Source organism: Leuciscus leuciscus, assembly GCF_965113295.1.
Source record: "Leuciscus leuciscus genome assembly, chromosome: 21".
NCBI lineage: Eukaryota > Metazoa > Chordata > Actinopteri > Cypriniformes > Leuciscidae > Leuciscus > Leuciscus leuciscus.
The window spans coordinates 36,018,786-36,040,104 of NC_138745.1; the positions used below are offsets into that span (position 1 = coordinate 36,018,786).

Consider the following 21,319-nt stretch of genomic DNA (forward strand, 5'->3'; position numbering starts at 1 on the left):
AAGTGGCCGTGGCCACTTTTACAATAACAGCTATCCATCTTGAACAGAATGAGATCATTTCTCCAAACTCGGTACACCTATGTATGTGCTCGGTCTGTGGTCACATGAAAAAGCGTCTGGCCACTTGGTGGCGCTGTAAAATAAAAAAAATAAAAAACAGGAAACCGGTTATAGCTAGCTGTGCAACAGTCAGTCTGATTGACTTGAAAACTGGCATACGGTGTCTTTGTCCAAGGTGCCGCGATAGTCTACGAGGACATCTTGAAAAACATGTCCGCTGTTGGCCAATGAAGTTCGAGCGGCTGTCAGACAAGATCAACGGAGGCCGATGGGAACGAAACTCGCTGGGCCTGTTTGACTTATGGCCCCATAGGCCTGTGAGAAATTTGAAAGAAATTGGCCACCTTCAAGTTTTTCACGTGCGTAAAGGGTTGTATATCATGGGAATTTTCACACAAGCCCACAACAATAATACCATATAGTAGAACTCCTAATTCTGAGCAACTTTGCCTCTAGGTCCACCGCTGCCAATCAAGCCATTTGTTAAATATTGGAAATTATTAATTTAAAAACCTACTTTCGCAAAAATAGTCCAAAGGTTTTGGCGCAACCTCGATAGCTTTAAATCTGCTATATTTCCTTAGTAAATTGCCTGTATTGTTTGTAAATTATGTTTTCCATCTATGATGAACCATGCTTGCTAAATAAATACATTTTACAAATGTGCTTAAAGGCCTTAAATGTGCTTGAACCCCGATAATTGCTGCTAGCTATACTATTTATAATTGTATTTTTATTGTGTGAAGATGTCCGTTGACTGTCACCAGGCCGTTAAAATTTGAACCATAAGGGCGGGAACCAACTTCTGGGCTGTAACTAAAAATAACTCAACGACGTAAAAAAAATGACCCAACAAATTTTTATCTAACCCAATATGTGGTTGAGGTAATAAAAAAAAACACACCATTGTTTTTTAACCAGTTTGTCTGCAGCTCAGATAACAAGGGTTTTTAGATCCTGAGTGATAACATCTGTGAAGGCTGGCCAAACTTTTGACCCAGAAACAGGTGTCATTTACCTTCTTTTTCCCCTTGCAGTGGCAGCACACCCTCCACAGGTACTTGAGAGTCCTCCACAGCAGGATGATGAAGAGACCCCCGAAGAAAGTGACCATGGAGGAGGCGAGGAAAGCCCACCACATCCGCTGGCCGTTCACAGGGTCACAGGGCACGTCGGAGGTGTACGGGATGATCACATCCATCTTCCGAACCGAGGACGGACCCGCTTTTGAATGCTCGATTGGATAGGTCATTACTGTGGAGAGCTGCTTCTCATCACCGTCGTTATCTTCATCTTCTTCAGTGGGGAGCATCGAGCGTCTTTCTGTTGATTTCAGCGCCCCACACCTGATGATCAGCCATGTTGGTCAGGGCGGACACCCCGCGAGTGTGTGCCCGTGTGCGCGCGCTCTCCTCCCGCTACGCTCTCCGCTCTCGCCCGCTCTTCGGTTCTCCACTAACGCGCAGTTGAAAAGTCGTCCTCAAAACGCACTACTCCTCTTAAAAGCGTCGGTGCGTCTTTAAACGAGGTCGTGCTGGGGATATTTAATCATGGTTTAAAAAAAAATATATGTAAAAACCATTCCCACGATTTAAAGCCTGCGTGACCGTCTAACGCTGATCTCTCGTGCGCTTTCTGATGATGGACAGACCGCGGTCTAATCACCTCGCGCTCATTCGGTAACGTGTTGCGTTCAGCTCCGGTCTATTCATCCGGCGAGTTCAGGGCAGATTTACAGGTACCGGAGTCCGGAGGGCGGAGTCAGTCGGTCTGATGCCCGTCTAAACGTCTCCAAAACCCAGCGAATAGTCCAAACATCCATCAGTCGCTCCTATTTTACAGACATCTGTCGAGCTTCACAAAAAAAATATCATCTATTGTCGTGGGCGAATTATGTGAGGGGGTGGGCGCTTAAATACTGGCTAAATATTCAAAACGCTTCAGTCACCATAAAAAAGTACGATTTCAAGTTAGTCAGAGCGCTAAACTGGCACGAGCGAAGCCTTTAGCCCGAGAGCGTAACCATGGCAACAGTGTTATCGAGAAGAAGAAAAACGCTTGCAAATCTGCTCTCATTGTTTATCAAATTATTATTGACGTACACAACACAAATGCAATCACAAAACATTGCGCTTTAGTTTAAAATGTCTTTAACATAGTTAAATAAACATTTGTGTTGTGTAAAAGTAAAACTGGAAAAGTAGCGTGAAAGTTATGAATACACGCACTGTCTACAGTACCGATCAAAACTTTGGAAATATTACCATTTTGTTTTGAGATAAGTCTCTTATGCTCATCAAGCCTACATTTATTTGATCAGGGAAAAAAAAAACAGTGCTATTGTGAAATATTACAATTTAAAACAATGGTTTTCTATTTGAATATACTTTATATTTCATGATTTATTTCTGTGACGCAAAGCTGAATGTTCAGCATCATTACTCCAGTCTTCAGTGTCACATGATCCTTCACAAATCACTCTAATATGATGATTTATTATCAATGTTGGAAACAGTTGTGTTGCTTAATTTAACTTTTTTTCAGGATTCATTAGGATATTTAAAATGGAGATATTTTGTACCAATACACACTACCGTTCAAAAGTTTGGGGTCAGAAATTTGTTTTCTTATCTTTTCTAACAATATGAATCTTTACTATCACTTTTTTTTATCAATTTAACATCCTTGTTGAATAAAGTATTAATTTCTTTAAAAAAAAAGAAAGAAATCTAATTTCTGACCGGTACTGTATACACACACACACACTTTTAAAATCACTTTTCCCCCATTTTTTATATTGAAATGTGGCATAGTGGTACACTAGTGGTAAAGGCTATGCCTTTAAAATTAAGAGCGTTGACAAGTTTGTTACAAATATTCATTTGTCAATCAATAATCAGTTGTTTTTCATTGTTAACGTCATTCATTTATTGCACCCCCCATAATTCTCAGCAAACACAGAACGTGGTTCCCATATGGTTCCCTTTTGTTGAATCTAATGTCAATAAACATTAGCTGGGTTCACACCCTCCTTAACCACAGTATGGTATTTGAGGATAGTGTGGTTATTGGTTAACATAGTAAAGGTTTCACATCATAAATACAAATGCTTGAATTATTGCACACCACCAGACCTGCATGCGTTATACTGTTTAACATATATCTTAAATGTATTACTTTTCAGATTTTATTCCATATGTGCCCATCATTGAAGTGTCTGAATCCACACTTCTGGCAAAGTAAAGCAAAATCAGGAATCTGTTGGGGAAAAAAAAAACCTAATATTCCACACAAGGACACAAATATATTTACAAAAGCTCCCTGGAAAAGTTACTAAAAATAAAAGTGAGATTTGTTTTCTTTTGCTAGTGAAAAAATAAATAAATTTCCTTTAAGCCACATTTGCATCAACATGAGCAAAACAAATATTCTTCTGATATTTTGGTCATCCAGAAATAATATTTCACCTGATATTTGATGTTTATATAACCCTCATGATGATGACGATCACACTGAAGTAGGATATGACGCCATCTGGTGACTCCTCACAGGAACTTCAAACCATATTATCCCTAATTTGCACCATGAAAACACCACAGATTGTAGACTTTAATAGAATTTTAAATTCCTTACAGGTTTTCCATGACGTCTGAAAACATACAGACTCAAGTTCCTCTGCCAAGACAAGAAATTACGTTTAAACAGCCGTGCTTAATTTAGACTTTATTAATGTAACAATTACAAAAATCATGTTTTTGTCATAGGATTCTTTAATGTGGCAGTACCAATGTGTTATACAATTATAAAACATAATGGAAAACTATTTTTAAATGGAATTACGTGGGGTTTGTTTCCAGCTACAAACACAAGACACCAGAGTTATGATGATGAACATGATGTTGAAGCAGCTAAACCAGGCGACTCGTTTCATTGGTCATCGGGCGGGAGGGGGGTCAGAAAGGAAGTGATGTCACTGTGGCTAAGGTAAACAGGAAGACTAGTGTAGTACCAAAGCTCTGAGTTTCACTACAGAGAGGATTAACTAACTATTCCTGAACGAGGATTGCTCAATCTCGCGTCTGGGATTAATAAAGTAAGGTTTGTGTCCAGCTTTCCGTTGAACTCGAGTGCAAAATACAGGCAAAGCAGAGGAAACCCTTTGGCACGTGTGTTTCTGAAGAGGAGCTTTACGATACAAGCACTATCAAGCCTACAAAACACATTTAAATTAGAGTTAAAAAAACGAACTGGACAGTAAAAATAAATCAGAGCATATAGTAAAAATGATCATGCAGCAGATTATTGCATCGCTCATTTAAATAATAAAATTAAAAAAAGTACACGTACAAGAAAATGAAATAAAGAAACTGCTACATTGAAGATCAAAGGAATGGTTCACCCGAAAACGCCTGTCGTTTCGAAGCCCGAATGCTGTCGAACATCACAAACTCGTGCACTTTATCCTGATTCATGACAGCTTTGAGTGAGAAAACCTCTCGGCTTTAGTTTCTGATGCTTCTGCCTCGTTTTGAGGATTTCCAGCGCGTCAGCCGCTCAAACATCCCGCTAAAGAAGGTTCATTTCCAGGTGAACGAGTCCTTTAAACACAGCGATCAGAAAACACACCTAACACATCAGCGTTTTTAACCGTAAAGTTGAGCGTCCGTGTCGAACTAGCTTGGGTCGGACAGATGCGTGAAGTTAAACGTTCAAGTAACATGTAACAACTCTGTAAACATGAAGAACTACATGAAAGCCCTCATAAATTAGTGTTACCACAGAGAAAACATGATATTGCTGCTCGCTCACGTCGCAAACGACACTTAACCGATGTGACCGTCGCCTGAGGAGTGTGTGTTCAGGGCTGGGCCAGAACTAATGCACTGCCATATTTACAGACAATTACAAAAAGGGACATTTATGAGCATTCTTGCGAGTGATGATGCAAACTAATCCTCCAATCAGACGACCACATAATATATAATATTAAACGCTTGATATTGAATGAGAGCCCAGCCCTACAGCAGTGGAGTGTTGAACCAGTGTGAGATTGGAGTTGTTGTGAAGGATGTGTGTGTGTTGATCTGCCTTTCTTCACGTGCTCCCGTCAGGAATCCACAGGACTTTGTTCTGCTCCTGGTCCACGATGGCCATGATCTGAGTGCATATGTTGGACAGACTGCCGGCCTGGACGACACCTGCATCAGAACAGCACCAACACAAATCAACACATCGTCATGTCGTGGTCACATGTGCGTCAAACGTGGAAATGTGTGTGTGTGTGTCCCAGACCTGTGAAGTATTTGCTGTAGTCTTGTTCGATCCTCTGCGCCGACTCAAACTGCTCTTTGGAATGTTTTTGTGACACTTTGTCCCGCAGATACACGGGGTCTTTCTGCTCCCTGAGTCAAACACACACACACACACACTGAGTACAGACACACAACTATTGCCAAACCGCACACTAGTCAGACACATTTGAAAGCACAGCTGATGATTGCTATAGGGTTCGTACAGATTCGGTCAAATGAAATTCAAGGACTTTTCAAGCACTACTTTTGTGGATTTCAAGGACTAGAATCAGCACTTATCAAACAATATCTTTATTATTTATTTTGGTATTATTTATTTTTTACTCAAATTACATATATGGGCCATTCTACAGAATTGGTGCAAACTGCTGTCCCACAACCCAAAAACACATTTAAAAAGCATTTAAGTATTAACATTTTGGATGCTTACAAAGATCCTTCTAATATCTGTTGAATCCCACAATAATATTTAAAATATCAGTAAGCTTAATATATATAAAATCATTATTTATTGGGTACATTCAATTGGGAGGTGGCTGTCCCGAACCCTAACGCCTAAACTTGTGAAAATGATATTGAAATGTTTATTTTTTCCATTGTTGTTTTTAAAAATATATTTTTGATTTCTTTTAAAAAGTGAAGTTAAAAAAACAAACATTTATTTTATTTTTATATGATTAACTCCGTCAATTTTGATTTCCGTTGGACTTTAATGCCTTTGAAAGATTGGATTCAAAATACAACAAATCTCATAAATTACACTTGAAATATTGTTAAAATTGTAAGTGTTATTGATTTACCTGTGAAAACTTTTTTTTTTTTTTTATAGCAAAAAATATATTTACAAGGAAAATGTAAACAAAATATTAATAGGTCAATATAAGCCCTCTTTTTAAATTATTTATTATTGTGTTTCGGAAGTGACAAATTTGGGGAGAGGGAAAATATTCCAAAACTTTCTGAAAATACAATATGATAATTAACTGCGCAATTACTAGAAATGTGTAGCTTGGATATTATACAATTTGCATACATGCAAAATTTGTGGAAAAAGACAAAAAAAATTCAAGATGTTTCCAACTCTGACTTTGAACCAGTTCTGTAGAATGGCCCAGATATGGTGATGCTTCACTTCATAGAGATCAGTCCATTGACCAGGAATGGGAAATCCCCGTAACTATTGAAAGGATATTGAAACTGATTGTTTTCAATGAATATATGATTGACCTGAAGAAGGAAAGTTGTATTATATACTCATCATAAACTTAATATGCTCATAGCTCTATATCTATATCTCAGACGGACTGCAGCGTTAAGTTTGCGTGAAACGATTGTATTTTCTTGAAAAAATTCAAGCACTTTTCAAGCTCCTCTTCAAAAATATGTCAGTTTTCAAGGATTTTCCAGGACTTACATTTCAAAAAGACAAATTCAAGCACTTTAAGCATCTTGTACAAACCCTGCTAGGAGTCGCTATTACAGTATCAATGATTCATTGAGCTCAGTGTGGCTTTAGTAGAGCGACTCATCAGACTGATTCAAACTGAGTCGTTTTCATAAAGAACCGACTCGATAGAGTCATGCAGTAAAGAATCAGACATGTGTTGTCAATGCAATATAAAGATGTAATGTTATTGAATGTGACGAGACACATTAATACTTCATGATCAGAGGAAAACCAGACGTTCAGGATGAATTAGACATGAGCATTTGTCCATCTAAAGGCAGACGTGACATCACTTACTTGATCTGCTTGGCGTTTCTGTACCGTATGAATATGACGATGGGGTAAATGTTGACGACGTGCAGGCGCTCGATGGCGTGAGGAGCGATGTCCAGCAGACAGTGACACTCCTGAGAGACAGAGAGAGAGACAGCGTGACCTCAGCAGGGAGATGGGGAACAATGACAACGCTTCCAGTGATAAATATAATGAGATTTAGAATATTACTATATGTATTTTACTATAACATATTTATTCTATTTTCATAATATATTGTAGAGAGAGAGAGAATGAAAATATTAATAATATTTTATTTATTAATATATTTACTATATACTACATGCATTACAACTACATTTACTAGCATATTGTTTCATTGTATCATATTACATACATATATACACACATTTATTATATTGTGTATGTGCAAATATTGTAGTAAATATTTATTTTAACTAATAAAATAAAATTTTAAAGAATTGGTTTAGAACCATTAAGATTTCTTTGGTATTGAAACATTGATTTCATGACGAATTTCCAAATTTTTTACTGTTTTGTTAATTTGTCATTTATATATATTTATTAATTTATCAGATACTTTTCATGCAATGTATTAATTTCTTCTTCTTAATGTTTCCAGATGTTTGAGTTTTCTCTTGAGAGGTGATTCTCCTTTTACATTAGTCCATAATACGCTTCTTTGTCTTAAAGCAAAACACAACACATTTTAATGAAATCAGTTCAGATTGAGACTGACTTCGGACTGAAACCCGACAGGACCGGAGTCTGAGGTCTCTCACCTTCTCTGTGATCTCTTTAATGGAGGCCACAGTGGTGACGTCGAAGTGTCCGCTCCTGCGCTTGTAATCGATGAAGAGACAGTCTTTGACGCCGCGCTCAATGGCCTGCTGGGTCGCCTTCATCCCCTCTGAACAACACCAAGAGTGAGTGACAGAGAACATGATGAACCGGCAAACGTGAGAACTCAGTGCTGCTAAAGTTGCGGTGAGTGTTTTAAAGGGGTCATGACATTACATTGTGCTTTGATCTTTGACATACAAGAGGTCTTTGTACCATAAAAAACATCCGGCAAGTTTCTTAGCTTTCTTTCAAGCTCCAAAAACGGCTTAAGGATTATATGTTTGTTCGGAGCGTTTGACAGTGTTGTAAACGAGGCAGAGTTTGATGACTGTAGTGGATCTGACAGAAGCTGCATCACTAACCGCATCACTTGTCTGAAAATGACGGCTTTATGTGGATAATGTTTTCAAAACACTTACTCGCTTGCAACAGTGAGTCGCCGTTGATACCGTTTCCTATCTAATGACCAATCTAATGAGCTTAGTAATCTAATTAGATAGGTCATAGACCATGACCTATCTAATGAGCCAATCAGAAGAGTGGCCGGTTTTAACTGACACGCCTTAAAAAACAATCGTTTCAGACTGAGGGTTGAAAATCATCGTTTTTCTACATGTATATTTGTTTTTGTGCAAAAAACTTTATTAACATTATAAGTGAACCTCAAGGAACATATTAAAATGATATAAAAAAAAAAATCTGTCATGACCTCTTTAAATTGACATTACGTGTCAGATGCGAGTAGATCTCACCAGGTAAACAGCGGCAGTATTTCCCAGGAGCCTCTCTGAGCAGCATGTCTTTGATTGGCTCAACAAGAGGTCCCAGTATCAACACCGGTCTGCGATTGGCCGATTCCACTTTCTGCACGCGCTGATAGGCCGGACTTACACAGTCTGAACACACACCATTACATAAAATGAGAAATGAAGTTTTGAAACGTGAAGTGTTAGCCCTACAGAGCTACATGTGTGTTGTTGCTCACCCTCCATGAACAGCACTGAGTCCGTGCTGACGGTGTCTAACGCAGGAGCGTCACGGGCGTCTTTAGAGCTGCTGCGTTTGTGTTTGAGTTTACGCCGAAAGAACGACCGGCGCGCCGCGGCTGAGAGCGTTTTACCGGAACCACTCTCGTCCTTACCGTCTGTGATGCTGTACCGCCGCTGGGAGTCTTGATCCATCCTACACACACACACATATATATCTAATAAGATACATACACGCTTTATCATGTGCACTGAAGTTTTTAAAGTCCCCCTGTGGTGTAAATCCAGCTTTTAATGTTGTTTATGTGTCTATGTGGTGTTTTTAATACGCTTTAAGAGACAAACCATGTGTAAATTCATAAGTCGACAGCATTGCTGAGTATTTCCTCCTTAAAACTGCAGTGAACCAAAGACAGTCTCAAACACACGCTTTGAAATCGCTGGTGTTTCTGACGTCACAAACTACCTCGTAACCAATCAGATCAACGTGTGATCGCCAACCAGTGGATCTCTGAGCTGAGTGAGTGAGTGGAGGCGGGGCTCATTTGCATATTTATAGAACCGCACATACTAAATGAGGCAAGGGTGTCGAGTTACATTCAAGATATTTTAAGGCATGAAGGCATTTTTTATCAAGGAAAAAAAACTTTAAATAAATAATTTTAGTGATTAAAGATGAGTTTTAAGGGATAAACTACAGGGGGGCTTTAAACAGCTTGACTCAAGTATTAAACTTTTCATGTTTAACTATAAATAAATAAAAAACAGTGATTATTACATGAATATCACATGAAGACCTACATGCACTTGCTGGGCACATGTCCGCGCATCAGTTTCTGTGCGTTCTCGTCCAGTTGCCATGCCAACCAGTAGCCGAAATTCCCCCTGGGCAGTGTGTCGTCCACGTAGAGAATATCATCCTTCTTGAAACTCAACTCCTGCTCTAAATCACCAGCATGGTCAAATAAAGCCCTGGAAGACAAACAGATGAAGAGTAAGAATATGCAACCATATAGATGATATAATGTATATATAAAGCTTTTTGACAATATTCAGTATATATCTTAATATTTACCTATTTGCTCTGATTGTTTTCAGTCAGAGGAACCAACAGTTATTGTGGTCAGTAAATATGTATGTGTGCCAGGTAGGGTTATTATCATTCACTAATAATAATACATGTGGGGATTTCACGATGTGGCCTTTATGAAACTTAATGCTTAAATTAATTTATCGTTCAAAGGAAACGGTCTGATCATAAATCACATGATCAGCCCAGACAGGGTCATGAAGAAAATAAATAAATATGCAAACATTTTCTAAGAAGGACAAAATTATTGTGCAGTTTAATGTCATCATACACAAATATCTGACCCCAAAATGCAACAAGTGACCAATCAGAATCAAGATTTCCAGACGTGTAATAAATAACATTAATCTTTATTATTAATGGACTATTAACAGTCTGTTACCTGATGTAAAAACCGTCTCCTGGTGAGTCTTTGACCCTCCTGAAGTGTTCGGGTCGGTTCTGGACTCTGAGGACGACGTTCTCCGCGGGTTTCAGGATCTCCAGGTAAACCTCCTCAGCGGTCTTATTCTTCAGACTTACTGAGTTACACTGCAAACAGGAAATGACATCACAACAGGGAACTGTATTGTAGAGGCCGCCTAGTGTTGGGCGGAATGACCAAAAATCACTGGTATGAAATTTTTCAAAAATATACCAGTTTTGCCGTATACGACGGTATTATTTTTTTCAAGCATGACTGGGTGTCAACCACATTTTCTACTGACCGAGAGAGGAAATACTGCAGTAGATTGACCGCACCAAGGTCCGCACCAAAGTTCATGTTTTGATACATTATATACATTCGGTTAGTTTTGGTTTGGTTTCTCATTGCAATTATGCAAGCGCACTAAAGAACTTTACATGACGTACTTGCGTCCTGTCGTCATCATCTCTGTGGGCTGCATCTTGACATTGATTGGTTTGTAAACGGACGTGCGTCTGACGTCAGCGTGTTGTCAATTCGGCGGGAAACTTTGACAAGAATGAATGAACAGACGCATATCATCGCCACTATACTGTTATTATTACGGCATTACTCCCTGCAGCGCCAGCTATACTCCAGGCTAGTTCACATTCGCCAAATCAGCGTCCTCGTTGTGCGAACATTTTATCGTCGCTGGCAGGACACAGGACAAATATGTGTGTGTGTGTGTGTGTGTGTGTGTGCTGGAAGAAACGCAGTGGGCAGGACTGACAGATCTGCACATAAATATTCTTCTTCAGTGGTTTAGGCTACGCGGGAACCAGCAGGACTTCCTGTAAATGTTCTGAAAGTCCGAACCATACAGAAAATGCGTTCACACTAGAAACGAACCAAACCTTTGTTCAGTTTGATCCAGATCAAGCCTACCTCTTTTCGGCGGACCAAATTTGGTCTGTTTGGTGCGGATCGTGACCGGGAGAGGGTTCACACCTGTAATTTTGATTCGGATCAAACTGAAAAGTCTGGAAATCCGGACCAAACAAGGCAGGTGTGGAAAGGGTCCTTAGAATGCACTATTTTACAGTCACGAGTGAATATTGTGGAAAGATTCCACACTATTATTAATACAGGTTTGCAAGGCTGTTTACAGAGAGGTGCAGAAATAGCGGTGCTCATAAACACTGCTTTATCAGGCTAATTATCAGAGATTAAATGAAAATAACATAGAAACTTTTCTAAAGTCAGACAGTGTCATATAAAAACTCCCGCGCCGCATTTCGACTTTGAAACGTGCAGTGCTCATGTTTATTCAACGATGTCAATGCCTTTTGGAAAATCTATTAGTGGCGGCAGTGTTGATATTGTGAACCAATGTATGTGAAACACTGAAAATAAATGTAATATAATTTGACAGCTATCAATTATAGCTTAACCTCTCCATCTTCACCGTCACACTCAGTAACACACACAGCTGAGCATCACCACAGTGCAACAGTGAAAAGACCCTCTCAAACAGTGTCGCGCCGCGCCTGCGTTCCCAACATTGTTTAAGCGACATACACTGGTGGTATTGTGGTATATAAAAAATCCATATCATAACAAAAAATAAACACCAGTATTCGGTATGAACCGGTATACCGCCCAGCACTAAGGCCACCTCAGATGATGTGTGTGATGTCTCTTCCGTACCTCCAGTATCAGGTCTCCAGGCTGCAGGCCGTCGGCTCCTCGAGCAGGACCATCCTCTTCTACGCCCTCAACAAACACCCCGGTCAGGTTTCCTCCGCAGATCTTCAACCCCGGGTCCACCTGAGTCTTCCTCAGCACCACCTGCCTCGGCTCCGCATGTTTCCTGCCCTCACTCCGATCCCTGGCCAATCACAGAGCAGACGGCGCAGTTAAACCAATCAGAGCAGTGGACGTGTTCACACCATAGACTGTAAAAAAAGATGGACGACGCCCCTTCACTCTCTTCCATTGGTGAAAAGTGAAGCCGCCAAAGTCCTAATATAGAGCTGACATCTTGCGCAGATTTGGGACCTGATTCTGCGCATTAGTGAACGTGAAGTGAAGTCGCGATATCAAGGTCCCGCCCTCACTCACACACACACACACACACGAACGTGGAGTCGCGATATCAAGGTCCCGCCCTCACTCACACACACACACACACACACACACACACGAACGTGGAGTCGCGATATCAAGGTCCCGCCCTCACTCTCACACACACACACGAACGTGAAGTGGAGTCGCGAAATCAAGGTCCCGCCCTCACTCTCGCAGAAACGGTTAGTACAAAGTTTACTGTGTGAAATAAACAGTTATGGACATGTAGAAGCTCCAATTAAAGCTGAAGCTCCAATCTCTTCCCGAAAATCCCCCAAAAAGTCTGTTGGTGCCTCAGTGACTTAGTTTAGAGAAGCTGTCAATCCCAGCTGTCAATCATGACATCACAGCCCCATTTTTATAGCATCAAATAACTAAGACCAAACTTATTTTAAAAAACGAACACTTAAACTTAAATTAGCATGATAAAAACTACCTAAAATGACAGAAAATATCTGTGAAAAAAATGTATTTGATTGTTTAATGTTTAATGTATTTGACCATGTCCCATTAGACTTCATGGGGAGGGCGGGGCTTATGAGCTATACTGAGACCAGCCACCAGGGGGGCGATCGAGACGCTTTGGCTTCACTTTTCAGCACTTGTGCAGCACACTTGGTTCTAGGGCTGGTTCTTGGTATCTCCCAGTCGATTAGTCGATTAATTGGTCGATACGTTCTGGCTCGACCAAAATTCTGATTGGTCGATTTTTTGCCGCGTTCATTTCATCAGTTTTGCCGCGTTCATTTCATCAGGTGGAAAGCACTAATTGCTAATGGGGGTGTTTTCAGAGCACCCCTGTTTCACAGGTAACAGTCTGTCTTCAGAACACCCCCTTGCTTTCACTTCTTTTGGATTAGCCCAACCCACTGGAGAAGAGAGACAGATTGAAGAAAGTAGGCTACTAGAAGGTTTGCTGAATATTATTTATTTAATTGTGAGAGCGTTTAATTCATAGTCAGTCCTCTTCTACCATGTCAACAAAGACATCGGCAGTGTGGCAGCATTTTTTTTAAATAGAAAACGGGAAAAAAGTCGAATGCAAATTTGCGCTGTGCAATTTGCGTTTGTATTCGTTTTGAGCCTATGCTTTATTTTTCAGTTATGCACTTTATTTCGTTTCTGCTCTTGATCTGGTTTGTTTAATAAATATTCTTTTTTTTTTTTTTTAAAGTGGACGTGCCTTTTGTGTTTAAGAGTAAAAGCTTTAAGTTAATAGTCTATTCGTGTCTCAGCCGCAAAGCTGAGCTCCACAGAGCGGCTGCACAGAGCGGCTGAAATGATAGTGTCTGTCAGTTATTATAATACATATGACAAAAACAATTGTCTAAATTATGTTGTATATTCCTCAAAAGTTATTGTGGTGATATCACTAGTTGACAACAGTACTATTTTCGGAAATCACAGGCTCTGATATTGCGCAGGTGCACGTGATGCAACGCTGTCAGAGCCGACAGACTCGAGTGACTCATTTCAGTGCAATAATTAGGTCAAAAACGATTTAATATACTGCAAATAGCCTACTTGTTTTTTATGTTTATTTATAATTCATTTAGGTGGACAACAAGGCTACCAAGTACTGCGCACAGTGCGCAGCTAATTCATTTAACGTTTTTTTTTTCTAACGTAATTTTTAGTCGAAAATTTCTGGATTTCAGTCGACCAAGATTTTCTTTGGTTGATTACAGCCCTACTTGGTTCACACTGATGACAGCGATAGAAAAATAATGCGTTTATTACCTGTCGGCGCTGTGAGGGCTGGATGTGGGCGTGGCCTGTTTGGAGGGCGGAGTCACGGTGCCCTCGTCCTGTTCGCTGAGCGTCTCGGGGGTCCCGGGTGTGGAGTGAGAGCTTATGGACGACTCCATCCGGGAGCTGACAGCAATGGTTGACATGTAGAAGTATTAATCAATTCAATACAATTCAATTCAATTCACATGTATTTGTATAGCTAGCAAAACATTTATTAATTTAAACAATGTAATAATTACAGGCACAAACATTGAAATAATGAATATTATGCCATGACTACTTTCAAAACACTAAGCTAAACAGTTTAGTGTTGGGCGATATGATTGAAATATTTAACCCTGTAATGTAGCCTAGTACCGTATTGTTCAGAATAGAAGACGACCCTGATTATAAGACGAACCACCTTTTTCAAGATGTACCTTTTATGGTAAACACTGGTAAAATGTACCAACGTCACATTTAAAAATGACATACCATAAAAATATTAGGCCTATATAACAATTAGGCTATCCATCTCATAGTGAAAACCATGTTGCCAACCAAAACATCATCAACAGTAGAAGTGAAATCTTATTGCTGTTTTGAAATTTGGGCTCTTAACGTTTTAAAATCACGTACGGGGGAAGTTTGGTCCAGTCCGCGAGGCACACACACATGACAGTCAGGTGGCTCTTAGACGGTGAGGTTTTAAGACTGTCTTTTTGCACTTGCAATCTTCTAACACACTGCATTTCATGGCACACTCGTTTTACGCGTATTTGGCGCCACCTATTGTTGCGGGTGTATTATTGAAATGTAAAAGTCTAGAGTCTAGACCCTGAATATAAGACAAGCCCTTTTTAAAAAATTTTTTTTTTTTTTTTGTAGATATAATATCTAAGAAAAAAACCATCGTCTCATATTTGGAACAATACGGTATATAGAAAATCAACTGCTTGATTGCTTGTATCATCACAAAATGTAAACTATATTATCGCCCAGCTCTAATCTGCTGAATTCAACTATAAGGCATGAAGATATTAATATTAGTACCCAGCTTTTCTGTAAAGCTGCTTTGAAACCATACAGTGAAAAGCGCTATACAAATAAATTTGACTTGCCATGTCAGGATTGTGAAGCACCAGAGAGTCACATGTAATGTGTGTGTGTGTGTGTGTGTGTGTGTGTGTGTACCTAGAGCGAGAGTGATTGCCCAGTTGGTACATGTGTGGGTTGTACTGTGCCAGTATGGTGATGATGTCACACTGCTGCCCAATGATGAGTCTCGCCTGCTGCTCCGTGGCGTTCCTGAGATTAATGCCGTTAAACTAAAGAGAGACAAAAGGAGAGATTCACATGCTTTCCATTTAAAAGGAAGCTTTATCTTTATTTCTATGCGTTTTCTAACTCACCTCGAGCAGCTGATCTCCAAACTCCAGGTGGTGCTGTTGAGCAATGCTGCCCCCAGTTACCTTGGAAACAAAAATCCCGCCATTCTCCCCGCCCACGATAGAGATGCCCAGAGGCTCCGCCCCTTTGGGTATGGTGACACATCGTGGCTCTTCTATGTACGGCCTGAAACGCCAAAACACACAATATGGGCTTCAACAACCAACAAAACCCAAAATCTAACAGTTCTTAAACCACCACAATCAGTGTCATACACACACATGCATTTACTGCCATGTTCAGATATGTATAGAATAACAGATGCTGTATGATCTACCAAAATTTCAAAAGTTCTTAATGATAATTCTGACTGGTTCTTAGTGTATAAAAAGCTACAGACATGATTTCAAAGCGATTAAAACGTCTGCCAAATCTAAGTGTAAATGCAATATTAAACTTATATTATTCAGGGTTCCCACACCTTGGTTAACTTCAAATTCAAGGACCTTTCAAGGACTTTCCAGGTCAAATATCCTCAAATTCAAGGACTTAATGTGGGGACACATTTCAAGTGAGAGCAAGGTTACATTGTGTTACCTTGTAAGATACACTGTTACAGTTTTTTATGTGTCAAACACAACTATGCAAAATTTGTTTTGCCATATGACAGAGATCAGATATTCTATTTGTTATATTTCTGATTTGCATAAAACTGAAGAATATTCGGTACATCCTATACTGTATTCTAAAATGATCTGATATTAACTTTTGCATGAAACGTTGAGGTACCATCGTTGTAGTTTGGTGCGAAAGCACTTAACGTGAAACACTTAACGTAACGCGAAAATGCACGTAACGAACGTAAATCAAGCAAGCTAGTGTGCATAGGCCACGAAGTGTTGGCGAAATAACACATTAGCGGACTTGAGGGAATAATATGGAATTTTTTCCAGAAAACATCTCGCACAAAATAAATTCAAGCACTTTCAAGAACCTGTATCCTTTCCAGGGCCTTGAATTTTTTTTTTTTCAGATTCACAAACTTAAAGATTTCAAGGACCCGTGGGAACCCTGAAATATTAAGCTCTATAAGGTATGCTATACATCATGTGCAAAAATGGTTAGTATAAAAACATTACGTTCTACACAAAAAACAACTGCTTGTCACAGTTTTAAGGTTAAAATCACCTTAAAAAAGCACAATCCATTTCTTATTACTGCTCTCATAAAATATAATTACATGCATTACATGTAGCATTTTAAACCTACATTTAACATAGCAAGATGTAAGTTATGCTTGTCCCGCAGAAGCTCAATCTGTGCATGTTCAGGTGCGTTTTCTACATAGAAATGTGCTTTTCAAAAACGTGATTAATCGCTAATAATAATAATTATTTTCATTATCAATTCTTATCAGTTTTATTGATCAGTTGTCACAGATGTTTTCGATTGCGCACTCCTTTAAATAGCATGCTTTTAAAGAGACATGGCATAGAAAGAAAGGCAAATCACATCAGATAAATTCACTTGAACAGCAAAAACTGAGCCTAAACATGGTTTGTTTGTTGGTTTTGTGTTCTCACTGCGTGGTGGACAAACCTGAGGATCCGTAAAGATGCAAACCACGATCTCTGAGCTCGAGAAAGCTTCAGGTTAGACCTGTTACGCAACGCACATCTGGAGCAGGAGGAAGAGAAAGGAGAGAAATGGGGCAGAAGAACAGACAGACTAGAAAGGAGTCAAGCAGAACTGAGATAAATATAGACTGAGAGAGGAAGATGGGATGAAGAGGAGGAGAACGGCCCCGTGACAGGCTGTAAGATGAGCACAAAAGCAACACATTTAAGCCGCGTTTCCACCGCAGGAACTTTCCTCAGGAACTAGGAACTTTGGGCTGGTACTCGATGTGTTTCCACCGCAGGAACTTTCCCCAGGAACTAGGAACTTTGGGCTGGTACTCGATGTGTTTACACCGCAGGAACCAGGGTCTAAATGAAGTTCCGGGTAAATATTTCCCCCTCCGATAGTCCCTGCTCATGAGGTAGTACTTTTTCAAAGTTCAGGAACTTTCAGGGGTGGGACTTGTGCGCTGCACAAGCTGATTGGTTGTGTTCACGCCGCATTTTGGTTGGATGACTCCACGCAGCATTTTATTTATTTTTAACCTCCCTTTTTAAAAAATCTATTGCGGTTTGTGGAAGAGGAAACTTTCTGCGCGTCCGTCCCAGCCATCTCACGGTCAATGTCCGCAATATCTGATAACATACAAATTTTATATCTAACGTTAGCATTACGAGCTTACTGAACACGCTTTATCAGTGCTCGTCTATTTTCTGCCACAGCTTTTATTATTAAGTCATTATGTTAACACATTGTCATCTATTGCAAGGCACTCCAAACCATGTTACAAATTTACTATAACAGGATTGAGCACTTTGAGGTTAGTAACAAACAACTATTTACAAGACTATTCACTATTTATGATTGATAGACGGGGTTCAGGCTTTTTTTAAGCGTATTTGTGAAAGAGGACATTTTTGCGCGTTCATCCCAGGCATCTCACAATAACTGATAACATACGTTGTCTAATTTTATACGCATACGAGCTTTCTGAACACGCTTTAGTATCAGTGCTCGTCTATTTTGTTTTGTTAATTACCTCGTTAGTAAACCAATACATAACTGCAGCACAGTTTGAATCTCCTCAATACTTATTATAAATTTGGCGCAACTGATTACTGTCCGTCGCAGACTGGGAGGAGCAGTTGCGCGCAGTTTACCTTCCCGGTACTTTAGACCGCGGTGTAAACGCAGAAAGCAACCGGGGTCTGGGGCAAAAAAAGTTCCTGGGAAAAAAGTTCCTGGTACAAATTGTTCCGGGTAATTTCGGTGGAAACGCGGCTTTACTCACCCTCGTGTTTTTATAGACCTGTGTGATATTGTTACTTCAGTGAAACTCAAAGGACAAGTTCGGTATTTTACACTTAAAGCCCTGTTTTCAGATCGTTTCTGATGAAATAGAACGGTTAAGATTGAAATTTGGACAAATGCTGCTGTCCCGAGAATTTTAGGTTTCTTTCGCTTTCTCCCCCCACCTCCAGAATGGCTGCATAGGTGCACTGGAACAATCCTTCCTAAAACGCATTAAACTTTCGTTTACAAAGACGTGAAACTCACCGAGTGGTCAGGGGTGTTCACTGATATGCTACCACAGAAACCGAAAATTCTCGGGACAGCAGCATTTGTCCAAATTTCAATCTTAACCGTTCTATTTCATCAGAAACGATCTGAAAACAGGGCTTTAAGTGTAAAATACCAAACTTGTCCTTCAAAAGAGCTTCTGTGAATGGGTATGAAGTGAATAACAACTTAAATTTTAAGACTGTTTCTAACATATATCAACTTGTAATGCACTACAAGTCATATGGACTATTATTACGATCCTTTTATGTCCTTCTTGTACTCACTATGAACCTTTGTATTGAAATGAATTATTTGTGAGATTTTTCTGAGAATTTTCATGAGGGAGAGTAAATGATGACAGAACATTAATTTTAAAGAAATTTCTAATTCTACCTGTCCCGTCTCCTGTCTATTGACACAGGGCTGACTGACAGCCTGGTGTGGGCGGAGATGGAGCCCTGTGATTGGCTGCTGGCGAAGGAGGCGGCGTCCAGAGGAGAAAGGGGCGGAGTTACGAGACTTGGGCTGCTGCAGTCAGAGTGAGATAGTGATCCTGAAAAACAACAGCAAAAAAACTTCACAAAGTCCTTAATGTTTTGATTTGTATTGTTATGTGTACATCCATCCATGCAACAGCACAGGAAGTGCGTGTTGAGTACATGTAATGTTACCTCTATCAGAGCCGTGAACGGATCGAGCGTAGCGAGGGGTGGAGGGAATCTTAATGCGCTGCTCGCGGTACTGAGACAAACCTACACACATAAACACAATCATAATCACTGTCAGTTACATTCATACACAATCACATCATCATCAACTGTTATTGACCACAGACTTGAGATGACCAATCACAGATCGCATATTTTAGACTGTGATTGTCAATCTCAGATGTTTGATTATCAATGAAGATTTTATATTTCCAATTATGATTTGAAATTGTCAACATGTGTGCAAACTTATAACGGTGCAAAAGGTGACAAACCTTCAGGTGCACGCTAATAATAAGCACTATTAAAAAAATTATTTTGTTAAATTATACAAACTAAACCAATAAATATTTGTTTTTTATAACAATACTATTGTACTAATAAAAAAATAGAGTATTTATTATTAATAATAATAATAATAATAATAATATGTTGTTGTTGTTTTGTAAAATAAAATATTTAAATTTAAATATTTAAATTTATTAAATGAAAAAAATTCAACCATTAAGAAATATATTACAACATTAATACTATTGTACAGTAAAATAAAAAGAGAGGATTTCATATTAATAATATGTCATAGTTGTTTGCTAAAATAAACCGTTTTATTTTTCAAATATAATTTTATTACATTACAGAAATTAAGCCAATAAATAAATATATTAATATAGTAATAATACTATTGTACTGTAAAATAGAAATAGAATGCTTAATAATAATAATAATTATTATTATAATAATGCTTATAATAATAATTTTACTTTATTAAACAACATTTATAGCTGTCTTGATTTTTTTGCTTTTAAATGTTAAGCTTTAACTTTGGCTGAGAAATGCAAGGAGACCTTAAAGCTTCTCTATCGTTGCCAAGTGTCAATAACTGCAGTCCACGTGTTATTCTCACTACAGAACATGACAAAAGATGAGGTCACACGAGAGAGAAGTGTGTGTTACACACCCAGTCTGGCGCTGGAGGGCAGGGAGTTGGTGTTGTGCTGTCCTGAGCCGCGAGAGCTGTCGAAGAGTTCACCAGAGCACTTGTGGTTGAGATCCACACTCCATCGGCCCTGGTGCTGCGGACTGAGGTCGAGAACACACAGAGATTCACCGTCTCACATCAGAACAGACCACATGCATCAGGGAGTGTGTGTGTGTGTGTGTGTGTGTGTGTGTGTGTGTGTGTGTGTGTGTGTGTGTGTGTGTGTGTGTGTGTGTGTGTGTGTGTGTGTTTAGCTATACTTGTGAGGACCAAATGTCCCCACATGGATAGTAAAACTCGAGATTCCCTACTTTGTGAGAACTTTTTGCTGGTCCTCACAAAAAAAATTTGATTAACAAACATAATAAAATGTGTTTTTAGAAAATGTAAAAATGCAGAAAGTTTTGTGTGATGGGTAGGTTTAGGGGTCGGGTTAGTGTGTGTGTGTGTGTGTGTGTGTGTGTGTGTGTGTGTGTGTGTGTGTGAGATAGGTTGAGGGGTCGGGTTAGTGTGTGTGTGTGTGTGTGTGTGTGTGTGTGTGTTGGGTAGGTTTAGGGGTCGGGTTAGTGTGTGTGAGTGTGTGTGTGTGTGTGTGTGTGTGCGTGTGTGTGTGTGTGTGTGTGAGAGATGTGTAGGTTTAGGGGTCAGGTTAGTGTGTGTGTGAGTGTGAGTGTGTGTGTGTGTGTGTGTGTGTGTGTGTGTGTGTGTGTGTGTGAGATAGGTTTAGGGGTCGGGTTAGTGTGTGTGAGTGTGTGTGTGTGTGTGTGTGTGTGTGTGTGTGTG

The 21,319-nt window shown here is 39.5% G+C and overlaps 2 protein-coding genes across 12 annotated transcripts in view; both read right to left on the reverse strand.

Moving 5' to 3' along the window:
- kcnma1b (potassium large conductance calcium-activated channel, subfamily M, alpha member 1b) overlaps nt 1–2,778 on the reverse strand; it is a 137,931-nt gene extending 135,153 nt beyond the window's left edge. For 3 of the 8 annotated variants that reach the window (XM_082152388.1, XM_082152387.1, XM_082152385.1), the window contains exon 1: nt 1,079–2,777. In XM_082152388.1, coding sequence (XP_082008514.1) covers nt 1,079–1,372 — 294 coding nt within the window. In that variant the 5' untranslated portion in view covers nt 1,373–2,777. Of the gene's footprint in view, nt 1–1,078 lie in introns of all 8 variants that reach the window. The other 5 variants (XM_082152389.1, XM_082152386.1, XM_082152391.1 and 2 more) reach the window with 3 other exon arrangements.
- Nucleotides 2,779–3,768: 990 nt separating this feature from the next.
- The window catches only part of dlg5b.1 (discs, large homolog 5b, tandem duplicate 1), a 49,298-nt gene continuing 31,747 nt past the window's right edge, over nt 3,769–21,319 (reverse strand). For 2 of the 4 annotated variants that reach the window (XM_082152378.1, XM_082152377.1), the window contains exons 19-34: nt 20,516–20,637; nt 19,522–19,602; nt 19,244–19,403; nt 17,267–17,344; nt 15,691–15,853; nt 15,473–15,606; nt 14,288–14,422; nt 12,128–12,308; nt 10,415–10,563; nt 9,744–9,914; nt 8,942–9,138; nt 8,709–8,852; nt 7,896–8,023; nt 7,117–7,226; nt 5,353–5,462; nt 3,769–5,258 (exon numbers count right to left, since the gene is read on the reverse strand). In XM_082152378.1, the coding sequence (XP_082008504.1) occupies nt 5,155–5,258; nt 5,353–5,462; nt 7,117–7,226; nt 7,896–8,023; nt 8,709–8,852; nt 8,942–9,138; nt 9,744–9,914; nt 10,415–10,563; nt 12,128–12,308; nt 14,288–14,422; nt 15,473–15,606; nt 15,691–15,853; nt 17,267–17,344; nt 19,244–19,403; nt 19,522–19,602; nt 20,516–20,637 (2,167 nt within the window). In that variant the 3' untranslated portion in view covers nt 3,769–5,154. The remainder of the gene's footprint in view (nt 5,259–5,352; nt 5,463–7,116; nt 7,227–7,895; nt 8,024–8,708; nt 8,853–8,941; nt 9,139–9,743; nt 9,915–10,414; nt 10,564–12,127; nt 12,309–14,287; nt 14,423–15,472; nt 15,607–15,690; nt 15,854–17,266; nt 17,345–19,243; nt 19,404–19,521; nt 19,603–20,515; nt 20,638–21,319) is intronic. The other 2 variants (XM_082152379.1, XM_082152380.1) reach the window with 1 other exon arrangement.